The sequence below is a fragment of the Lepus europaeus genome, chromosome 18 (assembly GCF_033115175.1).
Source record: "Lepus europaeus isolate LE1 chromosome 18, mLepTim1.pri, whole genome shotgun sequence".
NCBI classification, from domain to species: Eukaryota; Metazoa; Chordata; class Mammalia; order Lagomorpha; family Leporidae; genus Lepus; species Lepus europaeus.
In genome coordinates, this window is record NC_084844.1 from 43,347,092 (window position 1) to 43,375,009 (window position 27,918).

Here is a 27,918-nt window from a genome sequence, read left to right on the forward strand (position 1 = left end):
TGCCACAGCACCAGCCCCTAAATGATATTTTTGTGATGTGATAAATGTGAGGACTGCCTGCATGGTTAAACGTTAATGCAGGACAGACTGTGTTGTGTGCATGGATGGCAAAGTGTATTTGGATCACCAGGGGTTCCTTAAAACCCAGATTAATGGATCTTAACCTCACCTACTAAATTGGTATCTCTTGGGTTAAGGCCCAGGTATTTGTAGTTTTTACAGCTTCTTAGGTTACTAGTGTTAGCCAGTTACCATATTAAGGAAAAGAGAAAAATTGATATTGATTTAAACACTCAAAGATGCTTCAAACACAGAAAAGGTAAACCTTAAGATGAGCCTTTGGAAAAAAAAAAATTGACTGAACAGAGGGAGAAGAAAGAATGTCATGATAAAAATGACATTCAGGAAGATTAACCTGGTCATTGTAGGAAGGTTAGATTTTAATTTGGGTGGCTTTTTATGTTTCAGAGAACAGCTACAAAGTCCTGGGAGGCTTTGGATTTTGTTTTGAAAGGATCCTTCAAAGTCACTGTGTCGTATTCGTTATTTCTTGAAATTTGACTGAATTTATATATACGCATACATATCTGAGTAGCTACTTCGCCATCTTAAAATTAGGTTCTGCTTGATGCAATAAGTCAGGGAAACAAATGGGCTTAACTTTCTAAAGATTTATGTTGTTTAGGCTTATCACTAGTTTCTAGAAAGAATCTGAGCTATCATAAAATGTAGCAGAATCTTTTCTCACCACCTAGTGTCCACGTGCATGCACTTTCATCACTGTCAGATGATCAGCATAGAAAGCAATGACCGGGTTTTGTTTTATTTTTTTTTAATCATGTAGTCCTTTCACAGTTTGATCAAAGTTATGATCTCTCTTTTGACAAAATGTACATAGCATTATATTTATGTCATATTAGGCTTTTGCTTGTTCTCTAGAGACCTTTTAGAGCCCACTTAATGTCTGTTTTGATTTCTGCCAAAAGTCACTGTAATAGAAGTCTTGGGGTTTGTCTTGTATTTAGGCAATGGCAGTAAACGAGCAGTAGGAAGTCAGTGTATTTGAAGGAGTCAGTAAATGAATGAAAGTGACAAGAAAATATTAAGTGTCAGGATCCAGAATGATAGCCTCAGTGATCTCTGACTTTGGGTACTGTTTCCTAGTCTTAGCTTTGGAGTGCTCTACAGAGGAGTGGAATGAAGCAAAGAAGGATAATTTATTTACCTTTGTATAGTCTGACCCAATTCAAAAAGGGCTCTTGGGGTTCGTAAGTAGCATAGAAAATCATACCAAGATAGTACTAATTGGCTCTTTTTTCTGAATGCAGACATGCTGTTCAGCTGTAGACATTAGTCATACTAACTGCTAAGTAATACTAACAGCAACACTGACTTTTTGCTGTGTGAAAAAGCAACTGGTGCTGTAGAAGTAGGTTCCTTTTCAGTAGATTTAGTTTTGTTTGTTGTATGCCTAAAAATTATGGTGCTGGGCAAATTGTTAATGCTTTTAAAATAATACAGCCTTCCAGGTTCATGGACTGGAATATTCAATATGGTTAATATGTTTGTTTTCCCCAGTTGAATGGTATATTCAGTGTAGTGCCAATCAAAATCCCAGAAGGATTTTTTTTTTAAGATTTATTTATTTATTTATTTATTTATTTGAAAAGGCAGAGTTACAGAGAGAGAGATTGAGGTCTTCCATCCACTGTTTCTCTCCCCAGTTGGCTGCAATGTCCAGAGCTGTGCAGATCTGAAGCCAGGAGTCAAGAGCTTCCTCTGGGTCTCCCACATGGGTGCAGGGGCCCAAGGACTTGCACCATCTTCTACTGTTTTCCCAGGCCATAGCAGAGAACTGGATTGAAAGTGGAGCAGCTGGGACTCGAATTGGCTGCTCATATGGGATGCCGGCACTACAAGCAGCAGCCTTACCTTCTTCCCTGTTTGTTTCATAAGATTCACTCATTTATTTGAAAGGCAGAGTTAAAGAGAGACAGAAGCAGAGGCAGAAAGAGAGAGCGGTCTTCCACTGCCCATCCACTCCCCAAATGGCTGCAATGTCCAGAGCTGCACCAGTCTGAAGCCAGGAGCCTGGAGCCTCCCCTGGGTCTCCCATGTGGGTGCAGGGGCCCGAATACTCAGGACATTTCCACTGCTTTCCCAGGCCATAGCAGAGAGCTGGATCAGAAGTGGTGCAGCAAGGAATTGGACTAGCACCCATATGGGATACTGGTACTGCAGGCGGCGCTCCACCTGCTACACCGTAGTGCCAGCCACAGGGTTTTGTATTTCTATATAGTGTAAAAATTGCCAAACTTCTAAAGTTTATGGAAATGCAAAAGCTGCAAAATAGCCAAAATGATCTTGAAGAAGCTGAGTAAAGTTAGATACTACTAGGTATTGAGACCGCTATCAAGTATTGAGATTCAGGTATTGAGCAGCATAAAGCATTGAGCACAATATATGGAGGCAGTACAGGGATGTACAAATAGATTTATGATAGAATAGAATAGGAAGTCTGTAAACTGACATGCATATATATATATATTCACCTGATTTACTAAAGAGATGCCACTGCAATCCAGTGGGGAAATATAGCCATTTCAAGGAACAGTTCTTGTTATTTGATATCCATATTAAAGAAAGATAAACCTTAGGGGCTCGGAGGTGTGGTTCAGCATGTTAAAGCCGCAGCCTGCAGGGCCAGCATCCCCTGGGGACACTGGTTTGAGTTCTGGCTGATGCATTTCTGATCCAGCTCCCTGCTAATGTGCCTAGGAAAGCAGAGGAGGAAGGCCCAAGTTCTTGGGCCCCTGCACCCACATGAGAGACCCAGAGGAGGCTCCTGGTTCCTGACTTCAGACCAGCCCAGATGTGGCCATTTGAGGAGTGCAGCAGGTGGAAGATCTCTGTCTCTCCCTCTGTAACTGTCAAATAAATAAGTATAAATATTTTTTAAAAAGGATAAATATTAGCCCCTACTGCTCACCGTATGCATAAATTATTTCAAAATGTATCATAGAATGGTAAAATAGTAAAGCTTCTAGACTAAAATATAGGGAAATCTCTCTTTGACTTCAGGTAAGCAAAGTTTTTTTTTTTTTTTTAAAGGTTTATTTATTTGAAAGAGTTAGGGAGAGAGGGAGAGACAAAAATAGATCTTTCTTCTACTGGTTACTCCCCAGATGGCCACAACAGCCAGGGCTGGGCCAGGCTGAAGTCAGGAGCTCCTTCCAGGTCTCCCATGGATAGCAGGGTCAAACACATGGGCTGTCCTCCCCTGCTTTTCCCAAGCCATTAGCAAGGAGCTGGATTGGAAGTAGAGTAACAGGTACATGAACTGGTACCCATATGGGATGCCTATGTCCCAGGCAGCAGCTTTATCTGCTATGCCACAATGCCGGCCCACAAGATTAAGATTTCTTAATTGAAAGTAAAACATTTAAAAATAAATAGCATTTTGAAGAAGACAAAAATAAATGTCTTACATGACATTTTCCAGATTATAATTGTGTCTAAATATCATACATCATATAAACAATATCTGTAAATCAAGATGTTTTATCAGTAAAAGAGATAATCAAGTATTTTACAAAAGAGAAGAACATGAATGTGTTCAAAGTTGTTAGCCATCAGAGAAAAATATAAAACTACACTGAAAATACCACTATACCCATCAGAATGGCTGAAATTAAAAATATTGATAGTTCATAGTGTTAGCAAGGATGTATTTCAACTGTAACTGTTTTCTGGTGAGGAGGGTGTGTTCATTTTATTTTTATTTGAAACATAGAGTTAAATGGAGAGACACAGAGAGCTTCTGTCTGCTGGTTTACCCCCCAAATGCCTACGATAGCCAGGGCTAGCACAGGCTAATGCCAGGAGCAAGGACGTCCACAGGGGTCTCCCATAAGAGTGGTAGGAATCCAAGTACTTGGGCAGTCATCTGCTGTTTCCAAGTGCATCTACAAGAAGCTGGATTGGAAGTAGAGGTGGAATTCAGATCCTAGGCACTTCCGGCATGTTATATAGGTGTCCTAAGCAAAGGCTTAGCCTGCTGCACCACAATGTCACCCCTCATCTGAAACTTATTCATTTCTAATAAGAGCATAAATTTGTAAAACCACTTAGGAAAACTGGCAATTTCCACTAACACTAAATCCAATGGCTCGGCAGTGCTACTCATTGGTTTACACTAAAGAGAAATGAATATGGCACTGTGGGTTAAGTTGCCACCTGCGAAGCTGGCCCCTGCCTCCCATGTGGGAGACCAGATTATAGATCCATGCTCCTGGCTTCAGCCTGGCCTAGCCCCAAGCATTTAGAGAGTGAACCAGAAGATGGAAGAGCTCTCTGTCTCTCCCTCTTTCTCTGTAACTTTGCCTTTCAAATAAATGAATCTTAAAAAAGAGAAATGAATACATATATCCACCAAAAAGTACATACAAGAATGTTCATAGCAGCTTTATTCCTGATAGCTAGAAATAGAAAACAACGCAAACATCTGCTGGTAGTAATGCAGACAAGTACATTGTGGTATATGCCTTTCTGATGGTGGCATCCTATAGCTCAGTATGAAGGATGAGCCACGACTCCACACAGCAACGTGGGTGAATCTCACAAGTGTAACAGTAGATGAAAGAAGTCTTATGCAGAAGACTTCAGAAAAGATCCAATTTTTGTAACGTTTAAGAACAGACAAAATGAATCTATGGTACCATAGTGAGAATAATACCAGAAAGTTTTGGCTGAAAAGGGGCAGTGGAGCTCTCGGATATTGAAAACGCTTAATTTCTTGATCTGGTGTTTACATGGACATGTGTGTGAAAATTCACCAGATTACGTGCTTAGGATTTGTGTTCTATTTTACAATTTTATTTTAAAATAGTAATGTAAACTGTTCCCTGCCTTAAAGAACTTATTATCTATTGAGAGTGTGATTGGGGGAAGGAGCTTCTTTGCTTAACTTGATATTTAACTGGGTTCTTTGTAAATGTCTTATTGAGTTCTTGGCAGGATAGAAACTCAGTAAGTGTTCTGTGAATGAACAGTTCAATTTCTTATCTTTACATTTTGGATTCACATTGTTCACAGTAATTGGTTACTTTGTTGGGCTGACTGAAACTGAGCTATTTATCCATTATATAACCAGTTTAAGTGAAGCTCCTATCATGAAGGTTGAAATTGTAAAAAGTTAATAATGAGCTTTTGTCCATTTCTTAAAAGATTTGAGAAATGAGCTATTTGGTAATGACTGTCACCTAAGGGTGTAACTTTAATTCATTTTTAATTTGTCAAGTCTTCGTCTTCTTTTTGTATTTGAGACCCTTTAAAGAGTTGATAATATTTTGAGATACTTGGAAGCTTTACAAACCAAAGTCTTTTTTAAAAATTAATTAATTAATTTTTTTATTTGACAGGTAGAATTATAGACAGTGAGAAAGAGAGACCGAGAGAAAGGTCTTCCTTCCGTTGGTTCACTCCCCAAATGGCCACTATGGCCGGCGCGCTGCACCCATCTGAAGCCAGGAGCCAGGTGCTTCTTCCTGGTCTCCCATGCAGGTGCAGGGGCCCAAGCACTTGGGCCATCCTTTACTGCCCTCCCAGGCCACAGCAGAGAGCTGGACTGGAAGAGGAGCAACGGGGACTAGAACCCGGCACCTATATGGGATGCCGGTGCCGCAGGCAGAGGATTAACCAAGTGAGCCACGGCGCCAGCCCACAAACCAAAGTGTCTTCTTTTTTACATCATGAGTCTAATTTCTCATACTTTTATTCCCTTAACTAACAGTAGGACTGCGGAGAAACTCTGTCTTTAAATGGAGAGTCAGGTGTGAAATGTGAAATTTGAAACAGCCCCTATTTCTTCTCAGTTACTCATTTACGTTTTTTCTGAGATTCCTGGATCATTTCTGCTATCTAAGTACTGTTTTCTACACCTAGAAACACTAGAATGTCATCCTTTGATAAGCATTTTAGAGTAGAAGAAGTACAAGGATAAAATAACAGGCATTTTTAAAATTCCAGGCAGAGTTTAAAATATAATACCTTTGAAACTAACAGAGCTAAATGCTGTACTGAAAGTGTCTAACCGTATTTTATAAGGCTTTTCTACAGAAAGCCTCATGAGATAGGGAATAAGAAAGCCTCATTCTTCTCTATCAAGGTTTAAAGTGTGTGGTTGTCACCTTCCTCTAGATAACCTCTAATTATAGAAAAGAGATTTGAAGTGTAAAATAGCTTTCTCTAATGGACACTGTCACTCATTACATTCTGTTTTCCCCCAAGGCAGGATGTATGTTGTTCAGATACAGTATAGAGTCAAAAGATGTCAAGTAAAACACTAGTTTCCAACTGTCTTTCTCAAGTGTCAACTATTCATGTTAAAACATTTCTGTCAGGCCTGGCAATATGATGCAGGGGTAAAGCCACCGCCTGCAAAACCAGCATCCCATATGAGTACTAGTTGGAGTCCCGGCTGCTCCACTGCTGGTCCAGCTCTCTGCTAATGTGTCTGGGAAAGCAGCAAGTGCCTAGGCCTCTGAACCCACACAGCAGATCCAGAAGATACTTGTGGCTTCAGCCTGACCCAGCTTCAGCCGTTGAGCCATTTGTGGGGGGGTGAACCAGCAAATGGAAGATCTCTCTGTAACTCTGCCTTTCAAATAAATAAATATACTTTTAAAAAATTTTTTTTCCTGTTAACTTGATGTGAGTTTATAACACTAATTATATAGTATGTAAATAGAAATGAAATAATTTCTTTCATAATATAAAATTTATTATTTGAAGAAACTGGAAAAAGTTATTACTGTTTATACCGAAATTCTAAATGTAAACATTTTAATTCATAAAGGAGAAAAATAGATATTCCTTATTTAAACTGTTTTTTAAAACCTCTACATTTAACTGATTTTTAAAGTGAATGAAGGCTTTTTCACCAAAGGAAGTTTTAGTTTAATACAATAAATCCTAAGTTAAAATTTAAAGTGAGTACTTGCCTGGCGCCGTGGCTTAACGGGCTAATCCTCCGCCTTGCGGCGCCGGCACACCGTGTTCTAGTCCCGGTTGCCCCTCTTCCAGGCCAGCTCTCTGCTATGGCCTGGGAAGGCAGTGGAGGATGGTCCAAGTGCTTGGGCCCTGCACCCGCATGGGAGACCAGGAGAAGCACCTGGCTCCTGGCTTCAGATCAGCTCAATGCGCCGGCCGCAGCGGCCATTGGAGGGTGAACCAACGGCAAAAGGAAGACTTTTCTCTCTGTCTCTCTCTCTCTCACTATCCACTCTGCCTGTCAAAAAAATAAAAATAAAAAATAAAGTGAGTACTTGCCTAAAAAAAGAGGAACCATTAAGGTGGACAAGTAAGTTGCAAGAAGAAAAGGAAAGGAGGCGGAGGAGAAATCTTCAGGTTAAAACTCAAAAGGCAGGGCCGGCACCGCGGCTCAATAGGCTAATCCTGCGCCTTGTGGCGCCGGCACACCGGGTTCTAGTCCCGTTCGGGGCTCCGATCCTGTCCCGGTTGCCCCTCTTCCAGGCCAGCTCTCTGCTGTGGCCAGGGAGTGCAGTGGAGGATGGCCCAAGTGCTTGGGCCCTGCACCCCATGGGAGACCAGGAGAAGCACCTGGCTCCTGCCATCGGCTCAGCGTGGTGCACCGGCCGCAGCACGCCTACCGTGAACCAATGGCAAAAAGACCTTTCTCTCTCTCTCTCTCTCTCTCTCTCTCTCTCACTGTTCACTCTGCCTGTAAAAAAAAAAAAAAAAAAAAACTCAAAAGGCATAAATCAGTCATAATAATACAGTAATGTTAAGCACTCCTGGTTTAGACTAACATATTTTTATTAAGAAAACTAAAAGAATTAGATCTGATAATTATATTTTTAAAAGCTGTTTAAAAATCTGTTATAGATACTGAAATAAGGCTGATATATACAACAGGTAGGTATTTAGCCTAGCAGTTAAGATACCTACATTCCATGTGCCTGGGTTTGAAGCTCAGGCCCACTCCTGACTGCAGCTTCCTGCTGATTCAAACCCTGAGTGGTAGTGGGGTAGTGGTTGTAACTCAGGTGATCAGATTCCTGCTATCCCTGGGGGAGACCTCAGTTGAGATCTTTGCTACAAGTTTTTCTTTTCTTTCTTATTTATTTATTCATTTATTTAAGATTTATCTATTTTATTTGAAAGGCAGAGTTACAGAGAGGTAGAGGCAGAGAGGTCTTCCATCCGCTGGTTCACTCCCCAGTTGGCTGCAACGGCCAGAGCTGCACCAATCTGAAGCCAGGAGCCTAGCGCTTCTTTTGGGTCTCCCACGTGGGTACAGGGCCAAAGGACTTGGGCCATCTTCCATTTTTTCCCAGGCCATAGCAGAGAGCTGGATCAGAAATGGAGCAGCCAGGACTGGAACTAGCACCTGGGATGCCAGCACTGCAGGCGATGGCCTTACCTGCGCCAGCCCCTCCCAGTTTTTGTAGGCATTTGGCAGTGAACCAGTGAATGGGGAGTTCTCTTTCTGTCTGTGTTTCTCTGCCTCTCAAATAAAAGTAAATACACTGAACAGGAAAAATTGTATGAGAATGTAGAGGGTATAGATAAAAGAAGAATGTCCATGTGTGGATAATAAATGCCACATATTGATGTATTCTTTATTTTTTTTCTACTTTTATATATTTGAAATTCTCCAAAATAAAAAAATGAAAATTAGCTAAGAATCACAAAGTTTGAGCTTGTATCAAACAGCTTTTATGCTGTTAGTTTCTTCCATGTTCTCTAAGTCTTGTATTTCTCATTAGCAAGCTGGGTTCAAACTCATGGGTATGATGTCATAGATGAGGCTTAAAAGAATAGCTAGGCATTTGGTAAGGGGAATTTGGCCTATTTGTTATGTTGTGATGGTAGAAGTCACATTGGTAGTATGCTGTCTTTTTTAAAGAACTTGAAATTCAGATGCCTTGAAGTGTGTTTGCCCCACTCTAGTGACTTCTTATACTTGGAATAAAATCCAAAATATCTAACATGACTTGGAGGTTTTAGGTGATGTATCTCTTGCCTTGCTCTCCTACTTTGTACAGGTGTGTTTCCTCTCTATGCACTGTGCTCCCTGAGCACTGGCTTTTCTGTTCCTGGATTCTGCCTCAGTGTCTTTACATTGCCTGCTTATTGACTACTTCTACCCAGCTTTCCAGCTTTCAGATCCTAGTGTACCTCAGGAAACTGTTTCCTACCTAACGCTCTACATTTTTCCTTCATGATGATAGATACCATTTTATATATTTGTGTAACTATTTGTTTCGTGTTTATTTTTTCTCTAGTCATAAAAGCAGGATTAACTTCTCTTTTATTCATGAGTTTAATCTGCTGCTCCTCACTAGTGCCTGGCAGTTAGGATGTACATAGTAAACATGTGTTGAACAGAGGAATAAGGAAAGGAATGAGTGGTATATACAGCTCCCCATACTCTTAGAGCAACACTAACTGTTAAAAGCAGTTGTTTTCTTTTTTTTACAATACTCTCTTCTCAACAGTTTTTTTTTTTTTTTTTTTTTTTTTTTGGACAGGCAAAGTTAGACAGTGAGAGAGAAAGGTCTTCCTTCCATTGGTTCACCTCTCAAATGGCTGCTACGGCTGGTGCACTGTGCCAATCCAAAGCCAGGAGCCAGGTGCTTCCTCCTGGTCTCCCAAGCGGGTGCAGGGCCCAAGCACTTGGGCCATCTCCACTGCCTTTCCCGGCTACCACAGCTGGACTAGAAGAGAAGCAACCGGGACAGAATCCAGTGCCCCAACTGGGACTAGAACCCGGGTGCCAGTGCTGCAGGCGGAGGATTAGCCAAGTGAGCCACGGCGCCGGCTTCTCAAGAGATTTTGGTGGCATGTGGTGTAACCCAGTTGCCTCTCTTTCTGTAGTATGGGTAGAATTGTCTTTGAGGTAATAAGTTCACAAATCTATCTTATTTTTTAGGACTGTGTTTCTTAACTAAGTTCAGTTAATGTCAGTTGGCAGTTGTGACAGCCTTAAGTCATTAAAGAGTTAATATTATATACTATTTATGTCAAATTTATGTCAAATTTTGTTTCCTTTTTAGTTCTCTAAATTTGGCTTTTTTTTTTTTCCTTTTCTCAGGTACTCTCTGCCCTTGACATACTCCAACCTCCACACATTGACTATTTTGAAGAAATGTATCCTAACCAGGGAATATGAAAGAAGGGGACAATTTATTATTATTAATTCATTTTAGCACCTTCTGGGGTTTATGCCTTGAAGTATATTAAATCTCATCCTTGCAGAAGTGGTTGAATACCTGGAACCAGGTAATTTTGAAATCCCAAGTATCTGGCAGAGCTCAGTATTGTCAACATGTCCTGGTAGGTGATGCATAGAACAGAACATCTGAAAAGATACTTAATCCCTACATAGCTTTATGAGAATCATTATTACCGCACCTACTTCGCAGGTGAAACCAGTAAGGCAGCCATGTTGTGGTGGAATCCAATAAAGTGCTTTTGCCACATTTCAGTAATATTGATGGTGGTAGTAATGGTGATGATAACGCCCATTATGTATATAATTTTTATCAATTGCCAGGCACAATTCTAACTTATTTCCACATGAGTTTATTTAGTCATTGTAACGACCTTTTTGGGACAGTATTATCCCCATTTTACAGAAAAAGAAGTTGAGACAAAAAAGGTAAGAAAATTGACCAAGATCACAGAGCTAGTAAATGTTGAGATTGAAGTTCACTTTTAGACAATCCGACTATATAATCTTGCTTTCAACCCTTACCTGTATGCTTCTGTCAGGATAGAGGTCCTAACATTGTCCTCATACTACTGCTCATGTCTAAAAAGTAGTATGTTAGGTATTGTGAATCATATTGTTTGTAAAATACTGCTTGATAATAGCTTCTGTGTGCATGGAAAAAATTGAGACATAGGTTAGGTCATCTCACATTCCTAGGCAAATTTTCACCAGTTTCCATTCTTCATTTTGCTTGGTAAGCTTTAACTGAAGGATGGGGAATCCTAAATCATTGAATTTGGTAGCACATAATAGTGTAATTTAGTCAAACTTTAGGCTTTTTATTAACACCTTAGAGCTTTCACAAAGAACTGAAACCAATATAATAATGAGGTTCTTTTCCTGGTTCAGCAGTGAAAATCTCATTTTTACACAAATGGTAGGTAATTCCATACTAGATGTTTACCTTTTAAATATGTGTAGAAACTGGGAACAATTAAGAGCTTCCCCAAAAGAAAGAGAAAGCTAAGCTGGCTAGGAAATTGAGAAACCTTATAAGGTGATAGATTTGTCACTAATCCATACCACTTTGATGTTTGATCTGATAAACCAGAAGTTCTTGAATGCTGTAACCCTTGGTGATATTTGCATCCGTGATGGAATTAATCCCTTGTCAATAAAACTCAGTGGACTTGGGATGCTCCAGTCCTACACATTCCAAAAAAAGGGCTCCCTTGACTGGCTTCTGGTAGATAAGAGTGTCTGTACACCCGATTCCTGTGGCCAGGCCTAGTACTTCTGACACATCCTTTGTTAAAAAGTACAAAGTTAACCTAAGAGTAGGAGAACTTCAAAGGTTACTTTCTCCTCAGCTGCAGGTCTGTATTAGCAACTGAGGATAAGGCATTAATGATTCCATACACTTTGTGACAATTACTGGATCCTCACTGAAGAAAAGGAGCTTATTTAATTCAGCAGAAGTCCTTTTCTACACCTGCCAGAGGCTACATTTTATCCTTTTAGTTAGTGGAAAGGAAATCCACACACTGGAAGGCATTCCTATCAGTGCGTGAGTACCTTTTTTGCCTCTTTGGAAATGAAGTCGCTGAAACCAAACCTGGAAGTTAGGAGAAATTTCTTTCATTAAATATATTAATGTTAGTGTTTATAGATTTGTGTTGGGGCTTCCCCAAACCACCTTAGGTTCAATGAATCAACCCAGAAAAGCTGTTTTTCTCCTGGTTACCCTTCATTCCTACAAAAAGATATAAGTTTAAAAACAGCAGAAGAAAAAGACTAGTGGGGCCTGGTGTGAGGTTCCCATTGTCTTTTCCCAGTGGAAGTGCATGCACAATGCTTAATTCTCTCAGCAATGATTTATATGACAACATGGGCAAGTGTTGCCAACTAGTGAAGCTCACCTAAGCCTTGGTGTCAGGGATTTTAGTGTGGGTCAGTCAGAAAAACGTTGAGCACCTGTATGACTGGCGTTAGGTACTCAGTCTCCAGCCTTCCTCTCAGTTTCTCCCTAAGGTCAAACTAACACAGCATTGCCTGAGGCCACAGGCAAACAAAAACAGGTGTTCACCATAAATCATATTGTTAACATGAACTGTCTGTCATGGGCAAAGCCCCAGATAAACTGAAACGCTGTAATCAGGCACGTATTCCAGTGACACAGTTTATTTCCCAGAAATAAGGCAAAGACCAGGAACCCTGAAATGTACAGGGTTTGGGCCTCCAGGTCTGCTGAGTTAATTCTTTACTGTTCATAGGCCATTAATGGGGGAAAATGTTTTTATATAAGATAATCAGTGAATTTGAGTATAGTAAGTAATACTAAATATATGTAGATTCTCTTTACTGAGCACTTAGCTGTTAAATCCATTTTCTGTCTTAGATTTCAAACACAAATTGTCTATATAAGGTATTAATTTTATATCCTAGGGTTTGTCATCCCTTTAAAAGCCCTGTTTGTGCTTCTGTAAGGTAAGAGTTCTCAGTCACTTAATATTATTGATATGATAAGTTGACTCTAAGGAATCTTTGATTCATCAGTGTTTCAAATAGTTAAAGAACAGAGGAAGAGTTAAGATAGTTATGGTTTAAAACTATGTGTAGCATAGGTGGTTTAGTAGCTGTTGATAGCTGATTTCAGCCCATTTCATTAGTTAGCCAAATATTTCAATGAAATTCCTCCCTGAAAAATTGTTCATAAGTGTTTGAGAGCCTTTGTCATAAATATTCACTGAGCCCTCAAGTACACCATTTCTTAAATGTTTTACTTTCTTATTTAGTCATCATGTCACTTATTTTTTAACTTAATGTTAAAAAAATTGGCACAATACTCTCATAATAATTTGTTGACTACAGATAGAAAAATCTTCCAGACCCAAACTTTGATATTCTTATGTTTTCTGACTTAATTTTTAAAAGGTAAGTGTTTTCAAATAGTGGCATCACTGGGGAAAAACTGAATCCATTTAGCAAAAAAGAATTATAGCTGTCACAAGATTATAAAGACTTTTAATGAAAGAATAAATTAGCTTTAAGTACAGGATACTAAAAATTTGTTTAATAGAACAGCTGTTCAATATCAGAAATGCCTTAGTCACATATGTACTTTGCCTTTGCTTATTCTTTTAATATCCTAAATGGAAAGTTTTCTGTTTTATGCTTTTTTAATGCAAATAAATTTTTATAGCCAGATTAAAAAATTTGTTTCCTTATTTCTTAATTATTCTCTCTGAAAAATAAGAACTCATTACCTAAAACAAACATATTGAAGATTGATAGGCTCTTATTACTATATGAATTTAATGTAATAAATATACATATCAGCAGCTCCCTTTGTAATTTCTCAAAAACATGCCACAGACATTATGCATGATTTTAGACACACAATGCCAGCCCCTCAGGTATACGTTTAGGAGTATTAACATATAGCATCATGCAGTTAATAATGATATTTCTCAAAAGAACTGTAATAAAATTATTATATCAGTGCCCACCAGAAATTTAGCTTTAGATGGTTTATTTAAATAATTTATCTTTAGATAGCTTCCTCAAGCAATTAAAAAATGATACCTAGATTATAACTGCTTACCAATCTGCCTCCACAGAAGGAACAGTAAATTCTACCATGACTTCTTTATTTTTTTTGTGTGTTGTAGTTATTAATCTAGTATGTCAACCTTGGAAGTATATTTGTTAATAATTTTAAAGATAATGTATTTTTCTCAGCTGATGTGTTAGCTTTTAAAGAGTTATGTTTTTTGTTTTGTGCTTTGAGTTTCCACTTAGAAATCCGTATGAAAATAGTTTGGTAATTAATTACTTTGAACCTGATAAAATTTAATCTAAAACCAGTTCTGATCATCTGATTGGAAAATGATATTTATTATGCTTCAGTCAGGATTCTGCACTCAGTACAATATAAGCAGGCCTGTTCCCAGAAGCACTGTGTATGCTTACTGAATTGGAAATAAAATCTTGGTTTGCTTTGGGAGAAGCTTATTTTTAACTTGAAACATAATCTTAGCGTTTAAGAATATGGTTGGTTCAGGTCTTCTGTACTAGAAGCAGTTACATCCTAAATCCAGTGAAAATGAGAAGTCTAGTGGGATGACCATGCATCCAAGTTTGTTGGGACAGTCTTGGACTTTGCTAATCTTAGTACAATTATTAATAAGTTCCCCCTTTCACTTGTAGAAGTATTTCTGTTTGAATGGTAAGTTTTGGCAGTGCTTAAACAAGAATTTCTTGTCACACAGAAATATGTGTGTGGGGAATCCTATGTGTCAGTTTCAGCCAGTTAGAGGCTCTGATGCTATCAAACAGCTCTGAAACCCTCAGGGAATCTTAGGAGTCAGTGAAGATGTAAGAACAAACAAAATTAAATGCATATACACGTTTGTAAGAGTACTCTTTCTGCCACGACAGTACCAGCATGGACTAGAAATCTCCACCCTGGGAGCTTCAAAATTTCCCATAGCATTAGAATTTCCTGTTCATTTATTCCATAAACATAAGCAACAACCGTGTTCTCAGAGTCAGGAATTTTTGTCTATTTTGTTTACAGTAGTATTTGTATCACTTATTCTTAGACACTTTACAGTGTCTTGAGATACGGTAGATATAAAATGACTGCTAAGTAAAGGAATAAGCTGGTCTCCGTTCAGGTTTATTATCTAGCATAAGGTGCAATCAAATACATAATGACTGCACTATAGGATGAAAAACATAATAGAAAAGGATCATGGGGATCTGATTTCCACTCTATTTCCTATTTTAGATTCCAAGCTGGATTACGTGGAAAGCGTTTGATGATTTGAAACAAAATATTTCACTTAACCATAGTTACGAGTATTGGTTCTTTACCTCTGAAACCTAGAATGGAAATGCGTAGAAAGACAAAACCAAAGAAAAGTTAGATAGAAAATAAATTCTCGACCTAACCACCACTTTGCCAGTATTTGGTCAGCCTTTTTATTCACTTAATATCTGTGGTAGTTTTAAAAATATAATTTTTCATTTATTTAATCTTGCAGAAAATTTATGTGGGGTCCAATGAAAGATTTTGTGATGGAGAAAGAACTAGAAGTGTACTTTGAATTTTATTTACTTGCATATTTATTTGAGAAACATACAGTGCTCCTGTTCACTGGTTCACTCCCCCAAAGGCAAATATTGGATTATGGCCCAAGTACTTGGGCCCCTGCTACTCACATGGGAGACCTAGCTTCAGCCTGGCTTCAGCCTGGCCCAGCCCTGCCTATTGTGGGCCTTTAGGGAGTAAAACCAGTGAATAGGAGAGATTCGTTTCTCTCTCTCTCTCTCTCTCTGTCTCTGTCTCTGTCTCTTTCTCTTTCTTTGTCTCTTTCTCTTTCTCTGTGTGTGTGTCTGTGTGTATTATGTGTGACTCTGCCTTTCAAAGAGATTAAAATAAAGCATTTTTAAAAGATTTAACGTGTTAGTAAACACTATCTCAAACACTTTATTCATACCCATTTTAAAGTGAACAAACTATAGCTTAGAGAATTAAATAACTTGTCAAAAGTCACTTAGAAATGACAGCACTGTGCTGTTTCCTAATGGCTTTCCTCAAGGAGAATGCATTCCCCGGTGGGAGAGACAAGATGTAACAAAGTAACAGTATGCTGGCTTCGGCAGCACATGTGCTAAAACTGGAATGATACAGAGATTAGCATGGCCCTTGCACAAGGATGACACAAATTCGTGAAGCTTTCCATACTTTTTCTATTTATATAAATTAAAAGTTTAAATTAAAAAAGTAACTATCATGTGTGGTAGAATTTGCAAAAGAATATAGACAGGGAGTGTGAGACTTTAAAAGAAAGATTTTTTTAGATAGAAAGCAATAATAAGGAAACTGTTGAAAAAAAAGACATATCAGGTAAGCATTAAAGAGAGCATTAAAAAAGGATGGATATTCCAGATTGAGTATAAGAAGCATCTTTGGGAAATGGTAAGTCAGCCAGTGGTCTACACTAGTGTTCAACATGCACAAATAATGAGAAATTATGCTATGGGGCCTAGTCACAGAAGACCTTGAATGTTGAACTAAGGAAAATGATCTTTATTCAGTAGGCATTGGGGGCCCAATAAAGGATTTTTGTGATGAAGAAAGAAATGTGCATTGAATTTTATATATTTGAGAAACAGACATGGGGCCAGTGCTGTGGCATAGCAGGTAAAGCTACCACCTGCAGTGCTGGCATCCCATATGGGCATCTGTTCAAGTCCTGGCTGCTCCTTGCAATCTGGCTCCCTGCTAATGTACTTGGGGAGGCAATGGAAGGTGGTCCAAGTTGTTGGGCCCTTCTGCACCTACATGGGAGACTGGGAAGAAGCTCCTGACTCTGGGCTTTGGATCAGCCTGTTCCTGGCCATTTCAGCCATTTGGGGAGTGAACCAGTGGATGGAAGATATTTTTTCTTTCTCTCTCTCTCTCTGTAACTCTGCCTTTCAAATAAATAAATAATAAATTTTTAAAAAAAGGTTTATGTATTTATTAATTTGAACGGCAGAGGCGGAGAAAGAGATAGAGATCTTCATCCACTGGTTCACTCCCCTAACGGCCAGGGCCAGACCAGGCCAAAGCCAGGATCCAGGAGCTTCTTCCAGACTTCCCATGTGAGTGCAAGGACCCAGGGACTTGGGCCATCTTCTGCTGCTTTCCCAGGCCATAGCAGAGCTGGTTTCAGAAGTGGAGCAGCCAGGACCTGAACTAGCATCCATATGAGATGCCAGCACTGCAGGCAGTGGCTTTACCCACCATGCCACAGCGCTGACCCCAAATAAATAAATCTTAGAAAGAAACAGACAGTGCTCCCATTCACTTGTTCACTCCTCCACATGTGAACAGTGGCTGGGACTGGGCCAGAGTCAGGAGCCAGGAAGGCAAATCCAGGTCTCCCACGTAGGTGGCAGGGACTCAGTAGCTTAACTCAGCAGTCAGAGCTGGTAATCTAACCCATATATTCCCATGTGGAACACAACTGTCAATAACTATATGCTAAATGCCTGCTCCCAGAAGTGTAGTATTAAAACTTAACAGGGAGTTTCTGTTTCATATAATGGAAAAGTTCTAGAATTAGTTAGCGGTAATGATTACAATCTTGAAAATATACTCAATGCCATGAAATTGTTTGTTGAAAATGATTTAAGTGGTAAATTTTATGTAATGTATATTTTACCATAACTAAAAAAAATAAATAGTAAACCACCATGACATGGATCTCATTGGAATGAGAGGCACTGACTATTGTGCGAGATTGTTGTGAATGGAGAAGAGAACGATACTTGGCATCTTCCCAGGTGGCTTCTTGCAATATGCATTGTTTGTTTTATGATTTAATTTTCAAACTGCACCCTCAGCAAAGATGTACCAGCAGGTAGAGTAAAATGTAGCAATCATTGCCATTATCTTTAATGAGTTCATGGTTTAGTAAGAGTGACAGTTTTCAAATTATTACAGTCTCATAGTGATAAGTTTTGCAGTAGAGATACAACCAACTTTTCCTACAGATAAAAAACTAGCCTGCCTTCATTTCTAATCACGGAAGGGCTTGGATGACTTTTCTGCAACTTACAAGTTTCATAGAATAAAACATTTTTGGGGGCAGATATTTAGTCTAGCAGTTAAGACATCCATATCCCATATCAGAGTACCTGGGTTTGATTCTCAGCTCCAGTTCCTGACTCCACAGATTCATGTAATCCTTTTTGCCCAGCTGTTGTAATTATATAACAGTATCCAACAGTGTTGATAGATGACACATGTTAAGTGCATATTAGAATACTCATCCCTAAAATGTTGTTGAGTACTATGACCAAATGGATAAGGCACTGTGTTAGTTCATATATCTCAACACACAAGGCAGATCTTTTAAAATGGGTCATCATTTTCATTTCATCCTTTCTCAGCTACTATAAAAGGTACTCAGTTTCTGAATTATCTCGTAGACCTCTTCTAGATTCTTCCTACAGGTTTTTGTTCTCTGTATTTTGAATCCTCCCTGTCCTCCAGAAGTATTCTGTTTAATAGCTTAGATTTTAAATCTCTGATGAAAAATGAACTACACTGGGCCAGTGCTGCGGCTCACTAGGCTAATCCTCCACCTGCGGCGCCGGCACACTGGGTTCTAGTCCCGGTCGGGGCGCCGGATTCTGTCCCGGTCGCTCCTCTTCCTGTCCAGCTCTCTGCTGTGGCCCGGGAGTGCAGTGGAGGATGGCCCAGGTGCTTAGGCCCTGCACCCACATTGGAGACCAGGAGAAGCACCTGGGTCCTGGTTTCAGAGCAGCGCACCAGCCGCACCGGCCATTGGAGGGTGAACCAACAGCAAAAAGGAAGACCTTTCTTTCTGTCTCTCTCTCTCAGTGTCCACTCTGCCTGTCAAAAAAAAAAAAAAAAAACAAAAACAAAAACAAAACTACACTGGTGATGGTTGCACTGGGTGCATAAGGAAGTATCCATATGTTGGTATGTGTAAAGACTTTGCCTCCTTCAAAATGTTTCTACTGCTGATAGCAATGTGTGCTTCAGTTTCAGTGGCATCATTCATGCAACTTTACAGTAGATCAAACTGGAGTAAATGCCCTCAAACTGTATTGGGCAGAAGGACATTTGAAATTAAATTGGACATAGAAGTTTTTTCCAGTTTGTTAAGTGAGGATCTGTGGGCCTGATTTGAAGGGTCCATTGTGTTTTAGAGAAGTTTTATTTATTGTCAGAGGGTAATGTTGTTTATTTGGCTGATCTGTGCATCCTTTACCATCTGAATGTGTTAAAAATTGAAAAAATTGCCTTTTCATATATGAAAAGCTTGCTAAGTAAAGGCTCTTCTTTCAGATGCCTTTTTTTATATTCAGAGAAATGGTGAGTATTCCAGTTATTTTGGCTCCGCTCCTGGGCTCTGAATCTCTAGTTTAGATTTGGAGGGTAATACTGGTGGAAAGTTAGCATCTGCCTCTGACAGACCCAGAGTTTGTTTTGCCTTCTCCAGGGTACTTTGTGGAAAAAAAAAAGAGAGAGAGAGCGCAAGCGAGCTGAGGTTTGAAATAATATCATATTCTCTAGGATGCTTTTCTTTTTTTAATTATGTATGTGGCCTTAGTGACAAGGACTCATCCGACAGAGAACCCTCTGGGCTCTTACGGAGTGTGTAGAATGACAGCTTTCCAGCTTGTTTTCATTTTTCAGGCGGTAGAATTGATTTTTTTAATCAGTTTTAAAATGCAATTGGGGTAATTTTAATTTTTTACATTCTGTGCAACAAATTAGTTGTTTTAAAAAGAAAAGGAATTTGCCTTTGCCTGGCAAAAAGATTGTCATATTCAAACATTTTAACAAGATGACCTTTTATTCCATTGATTTCTACAGAGAATCGCAGGCATGCTTCAGAAAAGGGCAGTGATTTAATTGGAGCACACACCAGTGTGCAAAGCTTTTTGTTGCAGAGAAGATGATGAGCTTTAGGGCTGCCCATTTGTTACAAGAGAACACAATTCTCTCTCTGACACATTTCTGTTTTTCTTTCATGTGGAAAGCATTGTTTGAAGTCAACATTCTCCACCAACCAAATTGTCATTATCCACACTATTTAATGTCCTCACTTTTATTTTGGATTAGGAGATATAGGTTAAAATTCTTTTTTTTTTTTTTCTAAAGACCTGACTTTGGAAGAAAAAAATGTAATAAAAGAGATTCTGTTAAGTCTTATATATTTGTGCTTGTGTAATTTTCCTTTTTGAAAAAGGTTCTCAAAATTAGTGCATGAAGTGAGGTTGAGCATGTTTTAACTGTCATTCTTGTATTTGTCACATAAGAGAATCCATGGCTTGAGGAAGCATGCTTGAGTATCTGCAGTCTACAGTTTAGTGACCCAAACGTTTACCATGCCCTATGGAAAACTCACCTGATTTTCTTTTCTTTTTTTTTTTTTTTTTAAAGATTTATTTATTTATTTATTTATTTATTTGAAAGTCAGAACTACAGAGAGAGAGAGAGAGAGAGGTCTTCCATCCACTGGTTCACTCCTCAACTGGCTGCAGTGGTCGGAGCTGCACCGATCTGAAGCTAGGAGCCAGGAGCTTCTTCCAGGTCTCCCATATGGGTGGCGGGGCCCAAGGATTTGGGCCATCCTCTACTGGTTTCCCAGGCCATAGCAGAGAGCCGGATCAGAAGTGCAGCAGCTGGGACTCGAACTGACGCCCATATGGGATGCTGGCACCACAGACTGGGGCCTTAACCCGCTGTGCCACAGTGCCGGCCCCTCTCACTTGATTTTCATGCTGTTCCATCATGTATTACAGGAGAATGTGTTTTTGTTTGTTTGTTTAAGATTTATTTTATTTATTTGAAAGAGTAACAGAGAGAAGTAGAGACAGAGAGGTCTTCCATCTGCTGGTTCACTCCCCCAGATAGCCGCAATGGCCAGAGCTGCGCTGATCCGAAGCCAGGAGCCAGGAGCTTCTTCTGGGTCTCACACTGCTTTCCCAGGCCATAGCAGAGAGCTGGATCAGAAGGCGAGCAGCCAGGACTAGAACCGGCGCTTCAGGCCAGGGCATTAATCGACTGTGCCATAGCACCAGTCCCGAACCTGTTTTTAAAAATTATAGAATGGTTTACTGGTATGGGGCCTATAAATATTTGATAAGCCACGGCTCACTAAGCTAATCCTCCGCCTGTGGCGCCGGCACCCTGGGTTCTAGTCCCAGTCGGGGTGCCGGATTCTGTCCCAATTGCCCCTCTTCCAGGCCAGCTCTCTGCTGTGGCCCAGGAATGCAGTGGAGGATGGCCCAAGTGCTTGGGCCCTGCACCCCATGGGAGACCAGGAGAAGCACCTGGCTCCTGGCTTCGGATCAGCGCAGTGCGCCGGCCGCAGCACGCTGGCCACAGTGGCCATTGGAGGTGAACCAACAGCAAAAAGGAAGACCTTTCTCTCTTTCTCTCTCACTGTCCACTCTACCTGTCAAAAAAAATATAGAATATTAATAAATATTTAATATCATAAGATTTCTTTTTTATAATCTGGCTGAGGATTGATTTCTAATATGAAGTGAAAAGCAAATGATGACTTAATGTTATGTGAAATCAGTGAAGAATATTTTGGGATTGAAATTGGGTTTTCAAAGCTTTCTTTCCATATTCGTTCATAGGAAATAATTTGATATAACAGGTTCTCTATTTTCTTCTCCCAACCCAGATAAATAAGTTAAACATGCTTATTGTGTTATCTGAAAGTTTGTAACACATCAGTAATAGTTTTTTTTTTGTTTTGTTTTGGTTTTTTTTTGAAGATTTATTTATTTGAAAAGCAGCGTTTCAGAGAGAGAGAGAGTGATCCTCCATCTGCCTGGTTCACTCCCCAAATGATTGCAATGGCCAGGGCTGGGCCAGACTGAAGTCGGGAGCCAGGAACTTCTTCTAGGACTCTCACATGGGAGCAGAGGCCCAAGCACTTGGGCTATCTGCTGCTGCTTTCCCAGACCATTATCAGGGACCTGGATCAAAAGTGGAGCAGCTGGGACTCAAACCAGCATGCCTATGGGAGCTCAGTGTCACAGCAGCAGCTTTACCTGCTATGCCACAATGCCAGCCCCACCAATAGTTTCTGTACAACATAAGTAGCTCATTGCACAGATAATATTAAATGTGCTTTCAGACTTCAGCCCATTTAATTAGGGCAAGCCAACCTGCTCTGATTCTTACCTGTGGATAGCAAGTTTTTGAACCTGAATAGTTTTTTACCTAAAACAATGCTGTAACTTCTCACATATCTGCACAATTTGAGCTGCCGAAGTTGATTAACTCTCTATTTAAAATATATATATATATATATATTCCTTGAATTTATTTTAGAAAAGAAGCAGAAAGACAGGGGGAGTAGGGGTGGGGAGAGAGTGAGCCCGGGAGGTGGAGGGGAGCGAAAGCATGTACAAGGGAGCTCCCATCTGCTGTTTCACTCCCCAGATGCCTATAATAGGCCCCCTGCTGAGACTGAAGCCAAAAGTCCCAGGAATTCAATCCAGGTCTTCTATATGAGTGGCAGGAACTCGGGTACTTGAACCAGCACTGCATTCTCCTCGGTTCTGCATTTTCCGGAAGCTAGAGCCAGGTGTTGAACCCAGGTACTCTGATGTATGTAGGCATCTTAACTGCTAGGCTAAGCACCGGCCCAGCTCTCTATTATTGAAATGCTTATTTAGCAATGTTTTTTATGGCGTATTTACACACACTTTGTCAATATTAAACATTTTTTTCTTTTTTAATTAATTAATTTATTTTTGACAGGCAGAGTGGATAGTGAGAGAGAGAGACAGGGAGAAAGGTCTTCCTTTTTGCCGTTGGTTCACCCTCCAGTGGCCGCTGCGGCCAGCGCATCTCGCTGATCCAAAGCCAGGAGCCAGGTGCTTCTCCTGGTCTCCCATACTGGTGCAGGGCCCAAAGACTTGGGCCATCCTCCACTGCTTTCCCGGGCCACAGCAGAGAGCTGGCCTGGAAGAGGGGCAACCGGGATAGAATCTGGCGCCCCAACCAGGACTAGAACCCAGTGTGCCGGCGCCATAAGGCGGAGGATTAGCCTGTTAAGCCATGGCGCCGGCCCTTTTTTAAAGATTTTATGTAATTATTTGAGAGGTAGAGTTACAGACAGTGAGAGGGAGAGACAGAGAAAGGATTTCCATCCACTGGTTCACTCCCCAAATGGCTGCAATGGCCGGAGCTGGCCCAATTCATAGCCAGGAGCCTCTTCCTGGTCTCCCACTTGGGTACAGGGGCCCATGCACCTGGACCATCTTCCACTGCTTTCCCAGTTCTTAGCAGAGAGCTGGATTGGAAGAGGAGCAGTCAGGACTAGAACTAGGAGCAGCACCCATATAGAATGCTGGCGCCACAGGAGGATTACCCCACTGTGCCACAGCACTGCCCCAACATTTATTTATTTATTTTAAAGATTTATTTTATTTACTTGAAAGTGTTACAGAGAGAGAGAGAGTCTTCCATCTGCTGGTTCACTCTCCAGATGGCCACAACTGTCAGAGCTGCACCGATGCGAAGCCAGGAGCCAGGAGCCTCCTCCAGGTCTCCCACACGGGTGCAGGGGCCCAAGGACCTGGGACATCTTCCACTGCTTTCCCAAGCCATAGCATAGAGCTGGATAGAAAGCAGAGCAGCCGGGACTCGAACTGGTGCCCATATGGGATGCCGGTGCTGTAGGCTGGGGCCTTAACACACTGCCACAGCACCAGCCCCAACATTTATTTCTAATAGCTAATAGTTTCCCCAGTTGTTGACTCTCTGTCTTGTGATGAATCCATTTTACTCTTTCTCTTTTGTATAAGAGAGAGGAAAAATCTTAAGTCACAGAATGGGTTGAACATGGAGCGTGGAAAATTGATCTCCACTAAGAAATTGACCAGCCAAGTGTCTCCCTTTCTATCTCTTCTACAAAGCCTTTGTGGCTCCTCCATTACAAGGTCTTGATTTTGGAGCTTAATTAACAGCAGTCTCCAAAATTAGTCCCCTTCTCCATCCATTCTGCCTGCCACACAGAAAGGATATCATCATATCATCCCATAGATCTGCTGCCTAATGGCAGCAATCTTAAGTTCAGTGACTTACTATCCCATGATGAAGTGGGAACAAGATCTTCATTCTGTATTTCAAATTTCTTAGAATCATAACCAGCATAACCAGCATTCTGCTGGCTTGTGGTGACAAAAAACCATGGTGCCTTGATCCAGACTGCCTAGATGGGAATCCCAACTTTGTCTCATTAACTGCAAACTTGGCCACGATCCTTAACCTTAACTTTCCTGTGTCTTCACTTCCTTATTTATGAGGTTGTAATGATAGTATCTGCCTCATGGAGTTATTTTGAGGATTAAAATGGAATCAATGGGGCAAGCATTTTGCCCAGTGGTTTAAGTCTGCTTGGGACCACTTGCACCCCACATTCCATTATCAGAGTCTCTGGATTGAACCCCAGCTACTCTACTTCTGATCTAGCTTCCTGCTGATGTGCCGAGGATGGCTCAAATAATTTGGCTCTTGCCACCCATGATGGGAGACCCAGATGGAGTTCCTGGCTCCTGGGTTCAGTGTGGCTCAGCCTTCTCTGTTGCAGGCATTTAGGGAATGAACCAGAGGATGGAAGAACTGTCTCTGTCTTTCAAATAAAATGAATAAAAATGTTGAAAACTTTAAAAGTCAGGTGGACAAATGGATGCATTGATAGATATAATACTTAGGAATGTGCCTGACGGTAAGTGGTATAAAAGTAGTAAAGGAAGGTCTTATAGAGGAGGTAGAACGTAGTGAATCTTACAGAAGTAGGAGAAACTCCTGTGAACTTTGGGTGTAAAGTGTGTTAGGCCAATTGGCTGCAATGGCCGGAGCTGCGCCGATCTGAAGCTAGGAGCTTCCTCCAGGTCTCCCACCCCCACGCGGGTACAAGGGCCCAAGAACTTGAGCCATCTTCTACTGCTTTCCCAGGCCATAGCAAAGAGCTAGATCAGAAGTGGAGCAGCTGGGACTCGAACCGGCACCCATATGGGATGCCAACACTGCAGGTGGCAGCTTTACCCACTACACCACAGCGCTGGCCCCTGTTAGTTAAAGTTGCTAGACACCAAGAGACATGCATTATGTGAGGACCTAGAATTTCAGAAGCTACTAAATTTTGCCAGACTAACCTTAATTGTTGGATACAGGGCACCAGTGAACTTTTAGCCATTTCATAAAACAGCTGAGTCCCCTGCTATCAATTCAGTGTATTTGAGAGCAGTACCTCAGGAAACTTGATAGACTTACAACACACTAACCCAAATCTTTGTTTTAGCCAGAGTACAATTTATTTATGTACCATTCACTGTATTACTTTGCTCTCTACATACTACATTCATGTCATGATTCAGTATTAGTTAAATGCAATGAACTGCACTATTTGTGATGGATTTCACAATTACATGTTTAATTGGAAGTCTTTCCTATATTTTTAAAGGTTTCTTTGTTTGTGTATTTATTTATTTGAAAGGCAGAATTACAGAGAGAGGGAGAGACAGAGATCTTCTATCCACTGGTTCACTCCCCAAATGGCTGCAACAGCCCAAGCTGGACTGGCCTGATGCGAGGAGCCAGGAGCTTCTTTTGGGTCTGCATGTGGGTGGCAGGGACCCAAGGACTTGGGACATCATTGCTGCTTTCCCAGGTACATTATCAAGGAAGTGGATCATAAGTTGGGTAGCTGGGTCTTAAAACAGTGCCCATATGGGATGCCAGTGTCAGGGCCAGGAGCTTTACCTGCTATACCACAACACTAGCCCTCTTCCTGTTACCGATAACATCATTTAGAGATGGCAGGAAAACCATATAAAAAAATTAGATAAATTTGAAATGGCATTTTTCCAAAGGAAATATGATTTACATGAGTAACCAAGATTTGAGTTTGTGTGTGTGTGTGTCTGGGTTTCTTTGGGTTTGTGGAATATTAATTATGAGATTCTAATCTGATATAGAATTTTTAGAACTCTTAGCTCAAGACTGAGAAACCTTTGAAGTTAATGGAAGCCCTTTAGCAAAATTAGGAGTCCCCTGTGCAGAGGTCCTCAGAGGTCTCAGAGATTAGCACTTTTAATTGATCCCTTGTGTTTCCAAACTCAGTTCCCAAAACCAACCGTATAGGTACTTCTCAAAAATGTGTCCTCTAGGGGCAGGTGTTGTGACACCAGGTTAAGCTGATGCTTGGGATGTCCATATTCCTTACTGGAGTGCCTGGTTGAAGTCCCAGCTACTCCACTTCCAGTCCAGCTTCCTGCTAATACATCTAGGAGGAACAGATGTTGGCCCAAGACCTTGCAAGTACTTGGGTTCCTACCACCCATATGAGAGAACTGCATGAAGTTCCTGGCTTCTGGCTTTTGCCAGCATGTGGGAAGTGGAAGACACCCCCACACACATACTTAAATTTTATGTGTGTATGTATTTCCTGGAAACTTTATAGTCTAAGGAGTGAGTGAACTTTGAAGGGACAGAGCTTTTGGACATAATATTTTCAGCTCTCCAAAACCAACATGAGACCACATTAATAAATTAATGCAATTTTCCCCTTCTTTCATTGGTGTTATCCTTTTCAGGTTGCCTCATCTTTCCTTTTGAGATCACAGTGACTTACAGGAGCTCTTTCAAGTGGTTTCTGGTTTCTTTTTTATATTATTTTGCTTTTTCGCTGAAATGGATGTATATTGGGAAGAAATAAAAGCACATTCATACATTTTGTCAAAGGTCGTGGACTTTGAGATCAGGCAGTCTTGAGTTCAAATCCTAATTCTCCCCACACACACTTTCTAGCTTTCTGAAAAGGTGATTTGATAGTCCTCCATAGCGTCAGTTTCCTCGATAATAAAGGAGATAATGTTCTTCCTCACAATGCTGTTGTAAGGAATGAATGATGGTTGTAGGACATTTGATACAGTGCCTGGCATATTAGTGTTTCATAAACTCAGCACCCTGCCTCCTTCCTAAAGCGATGATAGTGATAGTTGACACTCACCCCTGCTCCTTATCGCAGCAGCAATCCTGTGTAGTAGATGTCATTGTGCCCGTTTCAGAAATGCAGAAACAGACTCAGAGAAGTTTATTTAACTTGCCTAATGTTATAAAGCTAGTAGATGGCAGGGTAGAGATTCTAAGCCTGCTCATTTTGATTCCATAGCCTACACCACACTGCCTCCCACTGCTGAATCCTTTTAACTCCTCATTTAAAAAATCAATTTCCAGGCCTTCTTCTGAAGCGGAATTATTATTTTGTTCTTACCTTTTTTGTGATTTCATTTTTCTGAGATTTCCTTCATCTTTCAAAGGACAGAGTACAGGTTAAGAAAAAAGTCTGGGATCTAATCCCATCTCTGTGCATACTAGCCAAGTGCCTTTACCTCTCTGTAACCCTCTTTGCTCATTTGTTTAACAGGAATCATAATAGACTGAATTTTTAGAGTAATGAGGAGTAAAAGGCAAAGTAAATTTAAAGCTAAATGCATAACACATAGGAAACTCACAATAGGTATCAACTGTTGAAAGCTTGTTGCTTCCTTTTTGTCTTCTCTACTGGAGTTTTAAGTATCAATGTCAGTCTTTTTTCTAATCTCTTGACTGTCGCCTTGCATTCATCCATCTTTCCTGTCTTGTCATTCAGTTAGCATGTTTTCTACACCCACTTGGTACCCAGTCAGTATTTATTGATGCTAATGATGATGGTTAAACAAAGATGCTGTTGGCACCAATCCCAAAGCCTCTGAGATTGCTTGAGTAATCATGACTTCCTAAAAACAGAAAAGTACTCAATCATCTTACTCATAATTGGAGGTCAGGATTTGATGTCAGCATTTGTGTCTATGGTGATTGTGTAGCTTTTTCCTGCAGAATTACCTTTGACAGTTGGGGTAGTCAGGATTTCTGGCATGAAGCTGATTATTCTGTATTCTTAAATTGCTTCCTAAAATAGAAGCAGCATCATGGAGGTGAGTTAAACAAATGTTGATTATAGGGTAGTTAAGATTTGTGTCAATTGGAGCAAAAGGTCAGGGGAAGCTTCCCAATGAGCTTTAGGTGGTTAGCAGGCTGTAGTGTAGATTATTTTCCTAACCTTCTTACCCATAAT

The 27,918-nt window shown here is 40.5% G+C and overlaps 1 protein-coding gene and 1 non-coding gene across 4 annotated transcripts in view; both read left to right on the forward strand.

Annotated features, from left to right (window-relative positions):
* The window catches only part of NLK (nemo like kinase), a 186,601-nt gene that overhangs the window by 98,869 nt on the left and 59,814 nt on the right, over positions 1 to 27,918 (forward strand). For all 3 annotated transcript variants that reach the window (XM_062216153.1, XM_062216152.1, XM_062216154.1), the window contains exon 3: positions 10,118 to 10,173. In XM_062216153.1, coding sequence (XP_062072137.1) covers positions 10,118 to 10,173 — 56 coding nt within the window. The remainder of the gene's footprint in view (positions 1 to 10,117; positions 10,174 to 27,918) is intronic.
* On the forward strand, positions 15,892 to 15,993 carry LOC133747366 (U6 spliceosomal RNA). The gene has a single exon (XR_009864322.1). It is a non-coding gene; the product is annotated as a U6 spliceosomal RNA (small nuclear RNA).